At 35.3% G+C, this 9,200-nt stretch overlaps 1 protein-coding gene across 1 annotated transcript; it reads right to left on the bottom strand.

The window, feature by feature from the left end:
• Positions 1 to 1,716: 1,716 nt before the first annotated feature.
• On the bottom strand, positions 1,717 to 7,815 carry LOC145274877 (uncharacterized). Its single transcript, XM_080127491.1, has 4 exons — positions 7,140 to 7,815; positions 5,095 to 5,250; positions 4,052 to 4,200; positions 1,717 to 1,896 (listed from the first exon to the last, which is right to left on the bottom strand). The coding sequence occupies exons 1-4, from the start codon at positions 7,798 to 7,800 to the stop codon at positions 1,744 to 1,746; spliced, it is 1,119 nt and encodes a 372-aa protein (XP_079983617.1). The 5' UTR covers positions 7,801 to 7,815; the 3' UTR covers positions 1,717 to 1,743.
• Between the last annotated feature and the right edge of the window lie 1,385 nt (positions 7,816 to 9,200).

Below are 9,200 nucleotides of genomic sequence, written 5' to 3'. Positions count from 1 at the left end.
TATGAAAAAAATGGTACTCTTGCAGAATTGGATCCTGATCCTCAGGATTACCGTCAATCATTGCTTGGGCTCGACCAACAATCAGTGGATAAAGCTAACGTTGAAACGCTAAATTTTTTTTTCTGTATACAAAAATGTGAGTTAGTAATTAATATTTGAGTGATGGGGGGGTTACTATACACAGATTCGAAAAAGTTGTCCAAAAACAAATGAAAGCAAAGGTAAGGTAAGTTACATTTCTACCTAACTGGATAGTTGTTTAGTGTTTTTATGTAAGGTAAAATGTTTAATCGGCTGGAAAAACAGAAATGGTTGCAAACTGTTGAATACGTTAAGTTTGGGAAATGAAGTTGAAAACTAAAAACTATACAATACAGTGTCAAAAACCCACCGAATACGTTACCATGACATAGGCTGACATAATCGGTGGGTTTGTGACAGTATTTTTTATAGTTTTTTAGTTTTAACTCACTTTCTCAAACTTAACATAATTAACAGTGTCCGCCACCATTTGTATCTTTCAAATACAACGATAAACAGTTTTTCGAGCTGACTAAACGTTACATTAAATGAAAAGGGTTTGTATTAACAGATACAAAGAAGTTGTCAAAAAATGAATATATAACAAATAAATGTTATCAAAGGCAAGAAAAGTAAATGTTCTACCTAACTGGATAAGATTGTAGTGTTTTTATGTAATGTATAATGTTTAATCAGTTCAAAAACATGCAGTGTTTATCGGTATATTTGAAAAATACAAATGGCGGCAGACTGTATCGAACACGTTAAGTTTGGGGAAATTTTGGGAAAATGAGTTTAAACTAAAAAACTATACAAAATACTGTTAGGAACTCACTCAGTATATGTTACTGTGATGTAGGCTGACATATAATCAGTGGTTTTCAATTTTGATCGATACAGGTAACAACTTTTAAGTCCCTTTTAGTGATTACCTGGTTTGAGGATATTATACAACTAAATTGCAAATCTGCCCCAAAAATCCGGTATTTACTTTAAGGCCCGTCTCATGTTCGATTGATTACATGCTCCTGGTTAGGACCCATAGCTGGAGGAAGCTTCACATGCCTCCGAACAGTATCTTAGTCCAAAATACACTGTAGCTTACATTGCTTTGTAGAGAACCTACACTTAATTTTATTTAAATAGGCTGTCATTATGAGAAAATTGAGATGAGAAAAGAGTCCGTGACGAGGGCCATTGACACGCTTTCACAAAAGGATTTCAATTGGGCATCCCAGGAGTTGTTTGAACGGCACAGCAAGTGCATTGCAGTCGTAGAAGTTTACTTCGAAGGAAACTCGGGATTCTTGTGTGTATTGTCGATCAACTACTTTATTTAATCACCTAAATTAATATACGAAAATATAATTTTATGCGTAAATGTTCAGTATTTACTTCAACGGTGCTCAATACATATGTAGAGCTAGGTAGTAAGTTATAAAAATTAAACTACACAGACTATTTCGCGTTTCATTCTCGTACGCCTGACGCAATCTCACGAGAATGAAATGCAGAATATTCTGTGTAGTTTAATTGCCATATATGTTTTTATAACTTACCATATGTATATATATGTATATATATATATATATATATATATACACACATATGTGTGTATATATATATATATATATATATATATATATATATATATATATATAAACTATTAAATCAACTTGTACATGGGCAAAGATAGTATCCATAATTATACCACACGACTACTTACTGCTTGTCCACTATGAAGTTTATTTCATCATCGGATGAAATTGCGGCGTCTATTTTGCTGGGAATACCACGGAAGTATTGATTTACTGGGTATTTATCCCTCTGATCGACGTCCTCATCTTTCGGATAGAATATGTAAAAATGGCCCTCCTGCAAAAATGCAAACAACAATATTTGTAAAATTATTAAACCGCCTACATCTCTACATTTCAATCTTGTTTAGCATTGTCGAGTATATATTGCTTACGTGTCGATATATTTCATCGTCTATAACAATTATAACAAACAGGGACAAATAACAGTCTCTTAGGGTTCACATCGGTCAATAAAGAAACATACCAGGACTGGTCCTGCCTTGATAGAGTTCACAGTAGACTTCGTAACCTCGTAGGAGATGTCCTTTTCTCTTCCTTGCAACCTCTATCTCACAGAAGAGATGTTGCGAGTTTGTCTCTGTTGTATCGTTATTGTCATGGAAAGTGTTCCACTGAGCTTCAATCTATGGTCCCCCCTCGCCAAACTTTCACAAGAAACACTCGTCTAGCTGTAAACACTATCAATAATTCCCCCCACTCTTTATCTGTGCCTAAACCTAAACGTAGATTCCATGAACAAAGCTTCTTTCTTAGAACTGCACGCCTGTGGAATTGTCTTCCGTTTTCCTGCTTTCCGGCTGACTACAATATGGTTGTCTTCAAGTCTAACGTAAATAAGTTCTTGATGAGCCGTTCCATATAAGTTATCAAATTTACCAAATTGTCATTACTAATGATTAGTATATTGTCCAATTTCTACTGTACACTCTTTAACCCTTATCCTTGAGTGGCCTCTTGGCCTTGATAATGTGGTGATGCCTGTGTAAAAAATACCTTATCCATCTGGGTTCATGTTCATTTGACGGATCCTCGGAAAATAAAGTTTTGTTGCTATTTTCAGCAGCTTTATTTTTGATGTTTCCCTCATTGGAAAGCTGTAACACTGCCCATTAGATTTTTACTATCGATGTTTTCCTCTACTCGGAGCCATTATGGTCTGAGGACCGTAATGGCTCCTTCTGCCTACCAACTAGGTCTGCTCTCTCTGACTCCCAATTCTTGACAAACTCATACGTGTATTTTTAAGTAATCTGATGACATCATTTTGTTTATGTTCGAACAAGTTAACATTTTTCTTTGTGCTAGTTATGAAACAGACAATTTTTGTGCAAGGGCTGGTTTTTAATAAAGACGCTGAAACCAGGCGTCGTGTTTTAAATAAACTTGAAAACGAGCCGAATGAAAAACTACAAAGCTTAGCCGAAGACTGTGAACGGCTTATTGAGTTGAAGCAGGACAGTCGTGACATAGAGGAAAACGGAGTATCGCACATTAAAATGATCCATCAGACGAAAAAATTAACTTAAAAAAATAACCAGAGGAAAAAAACAGGGAAAAGATCCACCTGGACAGTGTTGGAGGTTTGAAGATAAACATTGGTAAAATGAGTGTCCCTACAAATTTAAACAATGTGACATATGCTACCAGAAATGACATGAGGCATCACATTGTAGGAAAAAATCTCTTAGAAAAAAGACATCCATTAAACTCACAAAATTGAATCTGAAGAACGAAATATCCAGAAATATGTTAAAATGTTTAAAAAGAAAGTAAGACTACAGCTTGATGGTAGGTCTGACATTTCCATTATTAATGTACGTACATGGAAGAAGCTTGGGAGACCTGATATGATTAGATCACATAAAACGGCGAGAAGCGTCAGTGGTGAAATATCATTTTCAAAGGAGAATTATTGACGAATATTTCTTTTCAGAATAAGATTAATGTACATACATGAAAGAAGTTTTTAACATAATAATTTTCCCTTTTAGCAATGGTTTCAACCATTTGTTTGATTAAAAATTCGATAATATGCGTAAACGCTTACTTTCTTAAGTGGTTTTGATCAGGACTGTATATATATATATATATATATATATATATATATATATATATATATGTATGTATATATATATGTATATATATATATATATATACTTTCTTAATCGATGTTTTCTCTTGACAATATATCGGTTGAAAGACGTCTCGAGGTTTATTTTAGTTTTTTTTATAATCACTATTTATAAATATATAAATTTACTCTTAAATCGTTTTTATTAACGCTTTCCCCTTTATTAATTATTTATTTCCCAGCTCGGTATGTCTCCGGATATCTTGTTCAAAGCTATTATTAATATATATATCTGTGTGTGTGTGTGTGTGTGTGTGTGTGTGTGCGTGCGTGCTTTTGTGTGTAACATTGTACAAACCTTGTAAAGAAAAATGCGTTCACCGCCATCATAATACTGAATTGCACATTCGGGGCTGTGGCTCTTTTCGTTCGAGGTAGCTTTTGGAGAAGTTTCAGACAAAGTGAATTGCCCTGCGGAATTTACCGTATACGCCCATACTTTTTCATCTGAATAATAATTATAAGAAGAATAATAATAAGAAGAACAAAAACAAGAAGAAGAAGAAGAAGAAAAGCAAATAAGTAAAACAACTGAAATATTAAGCAAAACCCTTTGAATGCGCAGACTATTACACATGGACAACATATGAACGTATGATCAATAAAACTTTTCTCTCATGCATGGAGAATTGTTATCATATTTGGGCTTGTGCATCTACTACTAGTCTCTCGCTCATGGACAGAATTCAAAAGAGAGTCGCCAACCTTATAGGTCCCGAACTGTTAGCTGGCTTCAGCTTTTGTCCCATCGACGAAATCTTGCATCCCTCTGCCTGTTTCACAAGTATTTTAATGGTGGATGCTCCGACGAATTACAAATTCTTGTAGCACCTCGTCGTAAATATCACCTAACAGACCCGGCAACAGCAAAATCCCACCCCTACACAGTAGAGATCCCCAGATGCCAGAAAATATTCTACTCTAATAGTTTCTTCTCCAAAAATGCAAGACTTTGGAATTTCCGTCCGGGTCCCTGTTTCCCTGACTGTACTATGCTGAAGTTCAATTGTAATGTAAACAGAGATCTTGCTGCTCAACTCCCTACATAGCATCCTTGCAATTTACGCCCCAGATAGTAGACCCCTACATCAAAGTGGCATTTGTTTTGTGTGAAAATGAAAAAAAAAGTATCAATAAATGTTTAGCTATATTTTCGTACCTCCATTTATAATTCAAACTCATTTCAATACGTACAAGCAATAAATATCAGACCACATTTTGATATACTATGTACTTTTTGATTTTAATTATAAACGTTACAAAACTTTCAGTGCGAACCGTATTTCGTATTTTATAAGATTCACACCTGGAAGATGTGATACTAATTAGAAATACATTTACCTTTAAATAAATAAGCTTTGCTGGTTTTCTTTGAATATACAGCGGCTTGTACCAAATCCGGACCACCGGGGAAAAGAGTTTGGACAGGCGTCTTTTTTCCATTTTGTCCGTCAATAACTTCTCCTTGGTCAACAAACACAAAATCTACTTCTTTTACTGAAAACAGAAAAATAATTAAAATCTTTTAAAATTAAGTACTTATGCAGAATAGATACCGTGCTGAAATAATAACGTTATTATTTAGAACCTCAATCTTAACATGGAGAGAGAAGGGTGTTTTGTAAGTATTCTGTACTTTAACCTTACAATTTCATAAAAAAAGATACAGTAAAACGTGGATTTTACTTGAAAATACTATTTTAAAAAATAGAACGATACTTTCTCTGCACTAACTCATAGGGGATTCTATTTGGGATCAGATTTGCAGGAATACTTTATAGGGAGTTGGGCACATTACACTTGAACTTTTGCATGTCAGTACAGTCACGGAAGTATGGGCCCGGGAGGTAATTCTAAAGTCTAGGAGTTTGAGGAAAGAAGCTGTTTGAGTAGAAAGCTTTGAAGCATCTCGAATTATTTACGTCATCAACAGTGAAAAGATGGTATTTTACTACTTCTCGGGCCATTAATGTCGTGGGAGCTCTACTATGTTGAGTTCGTCCGAGCCTTTTTTATTTTTTATTGAAGCACTTGTAAAACAGGCACGGGAATGCCACATTTCGGCGATGGGACAGTGATTGGAGTTAGGCCGACAGTGTGGAACCTATTAGATTGACGACTCTTTTCTGAACTTTATCTAAGAGCGACAGGCTACTGGTAGATGCACCAGCACAGATGTGACAACAATACTCCATGCATATGCGAATAGTTGCTTTGTAAAGATACAGGGTACTTTCAGGTGTGAGTAATCTCTTAGCACGGTAGAGAGAGTCCATGTGTAAATTCATATTGTTTGTGAATGTTAAGCCTAACAGCTTGAAGGAAGCACTTTAATTCTTTTGACGAGTGTAACTTTTCAGTAAACATATATATACTTAGTGCGAACTCAATTAACCCAAATTACCATGCGGGAGCGCAGGAATACTTGGTTTAGAACCTATCCTATTGGAGCGGCTGTTTTATTATATTAGTATAGTCGTAGTGGGCAATGAAAGGGGCCCTGCACATATCTCCGATGAGCATTCCCAAGGCCACAATCATGTGGATGAAGAGTTGGCAGATGGTCTACATTTTGCCTGTTTGGTACTTATGTACATCCAATTTATCCAGCACTACTCGCCCTCAAACTGAAACCATTAACTAAAATGACAGCTTAAACAAAAACTACAATCAAACGAGGCACAAATCCAAATAAAACTAAATCGCCTTTTTCCTTGATGTTCGCAGTCAGAAATATCCGTGGATTTATAACTAATTTAGATAATGTAGAAAATTATTTCTTAGCAAAGTCCCCGGATATCTTAGTTCTAAAAAAAATTAACTTACACTCGCCCGTCTAACCACTCTAAGATGCTTGATTATCTCCCACTCTGCCGTAAGGAATCAGGCAGAATTGCACGGACTTGGAGTCTATATTCGAAACACACTCTCCTTGATGAGAGAATCCAAACTAAAATCAAACAACCTGGCCTCAATGTGCCTTAGACTAAACTTGTAACAATAGCTACTTATATTTTCTTTACCCTTTATCTCGACCCAGGACTGTACCCTAAACAATTAAGTCTCCGACAGCATAGATGCAACACTTTTTTTTAGACATTGGTGCCCAAGTACCTGCATTTGGTGAGTTTAATATCATAGTAATTGGATTAGTTTCTCACACATAGCTTTTCCATATCCCATTCTAAGACAGTCACGTTCCCGACTCGTCTCCCAGATCGACAGGATCAGTAAGTCTCACTTATAGATTTATTTCTGACGACAGTTGCCGGGAATTATGTAACAAATGCTCATAGTCCACTCGAGAATTCCGTTCACATTGTGAGAATCACGCTAAACTTTCGAATCGGAGCTTAAGAGTTATACAAAAAATATGTAACACTTACTTCTCATGGCCGCATCGATGGTTTTGTATGACTGCTGGCAAAAACCAACTTCATCCCCACCTTTAGCATCATCGTCCGGAAGTACCTTATCATCTGTAACTCCACCATTATCTGGTAATGCATCATCTTTACCCCCATCAGCATCGGGGTTAACTGCATCATCATCATCTGTAACCCCACCATTATCTGGTAATGCATCATCTTTACCCCCATCATCATCGGGGTTTACTGCATCATCATCATCTGTAACCCCACCATTATCTGGTAATGCATCATCTTTACCCCCATCATCATCAGGGTTAACTGCATCATCATCATCTGTAACTCCACCATTATCTGGTAATGCATCATCTTTACCCCCATCATCATCAGGGTTAACTGCATCATCATCATCTGTAACTCCACCATTATCTGGTAATGCATCATCTTTACCCCCATCATCATCAGGTTTAACTGCATCATCATCATATGTAACTCCACCATTATCTGGTAATGCATCATCATAATGTGTAACGGCATCATCATCTTTAGTTTCATCATCATTTTGAAATGCCCAATCCTCTGTAACTCCATAATCACCATCATCATATTCATATCCATAATCATCTGCAAGAAAATAAAACCCTTTAAAATAAAAATCACGATCGACAAAACAAAACATATAAAAACAAGGAAATCAAGCCACACTACAAAACCCCATTCTCATGAGTGAATTTCAAAATATTATATGGAAATAAACGCGGTCTATTCTTCAATATGTTATAGATAGATATATTATCAGTAAAATCGATATTCGCTTCTAACTAGCATATGATTTTTCACTAGTGGGATCTGTGGAAGTTCCACAGAGGACACTTTCATATGTAATATATTGATGTTAGCATTCTGTAGATGTTCAGTGTTAATGGAGACTCTCTGATATTATTTTAGCTTTTTTGTTAAAACTGTAATCTGAGCTAGCACGAAGGTCCGGCAAGTACGCTTAAATATGATATTTTAAATATTGCAGTTTTTCTATCTATTATTATAGAGTTAATGTTCTATCGATTTTCATATTTTATAAAATTTCGATTTCAAAAATAAAAAATACATATATTCATAGCATTTGGGTGCATTAGCTTGAATCGAAACCGAAATAAAAACTTATGATATATATATATATATATATATATATATATATATATATATATATATATATATATGTAACTTAAGCTCCTTCAGCCATAATCGAAACCGAAACTAAAGCTTATGAAGAATTCTTGATAAAATTATTAATAAAAAAATTACTGGAGTGCTATCAGTCATAATCGAAACTGAAACCAAAACTTATGAAGAATTCTTGGTAAAATTATTCATGACAAGAAATGGAAGTATATAACAATTAAACGACCCGGATGTAAGCGTGACACAGAAAGTAGCACAAACGCTGTCGTATTAATGTATATATATTATGTCTTCTTCAACTATATTTTTACAAAGCAAAATATAGTTCTATTTTGTTCTTTTTTAATAAAAAAATTGTACTATAGAATTAATCAATGGAAACGAATAAGGATCCCAGGGTACTTTTACACAGGTATACATTAGTCAATGTAATTAGAAGTACAAGCCATGTTTAGTTTCAGAACAGTTTCCGATGGTTCGTTGTCCTGAGATGTGACTGGTTTGCAGTAGACAGAACAGTTCCGATGGTTCGTTGTTCCACACTAATCCTTAGAGGTAACTGGTTTGCAGTAGACAGAACAGTTCCGATGGTTCGTTGTTCCACACTAATCCTTAGAGGTAACTGGTTTGCAGTAGACAGAACAGTTTCCGATGGTTCGTTCTTCCACACTAATCCTGAGAGGTGACTGGTTTTAACTAGACAGTTCCACAGAGAAAAAGATTCTTACCGTGTCGAGACGAAAAAAAAATATGCGAAATTGCTACAGAAAAGGTTTAATATTTATGGAGCAATTCTGATTTCTATTTGGTTGGTAGCAGAACGTGAATTAATTCGATTCGTCAGTTCCTAGCAGCATCGTCTATAAATAGAATCGCCCGACTGTGTAGGATCATACC

This window comes from Euprymna scolopes, unplaced genomic scaffold, assembly GCF_053919585.1.
Source record: "Euprymna scolopes isolate OS-2025 unplaced genomic scaffold, ASM5391958v1 sca5, whole genome shotgun sequence".
NCBI classification, from domain to species: domain Eukaryota; kingdom Metazoa; phylum Mollusca; class Cephalopoda; order Sepiida; family Sepiolidae; genus Euprymna; species Euprymna scolopes.
Note: the sequence above shows the minus strand (reverse complement) of the source record. Positions and strands in the feature narration are given on the sequence as shown.

What these genes read in the sequence shown, in the direction of transcription:
- LOC145274877 (XM_080127491.1), bottom strand. Translation starts at nt 7,800, where the DNA reads ATGTTTTGTTTTGTCGATCGTGATTTTTATTTTAAAGGGTTTTATTTT. An exon ending in CAAAGCTTATTTATTTAAAG is followed by an intron (nt 4,201 to 5,094) that starts GTAAATGTATTT and finishes ATTATTATTCAG; the next exon opens with ATGAAAAAGTATGGGCGTAT. An exon ending in AACGCATTTTTCTTTACAAG is followed by an intron (nt 1,897 to 4,051) that starts GTTTGTACAATG and finishes GCATTTTTGCAG; the next exon opens with GAGGGCCATTTTTACATATT.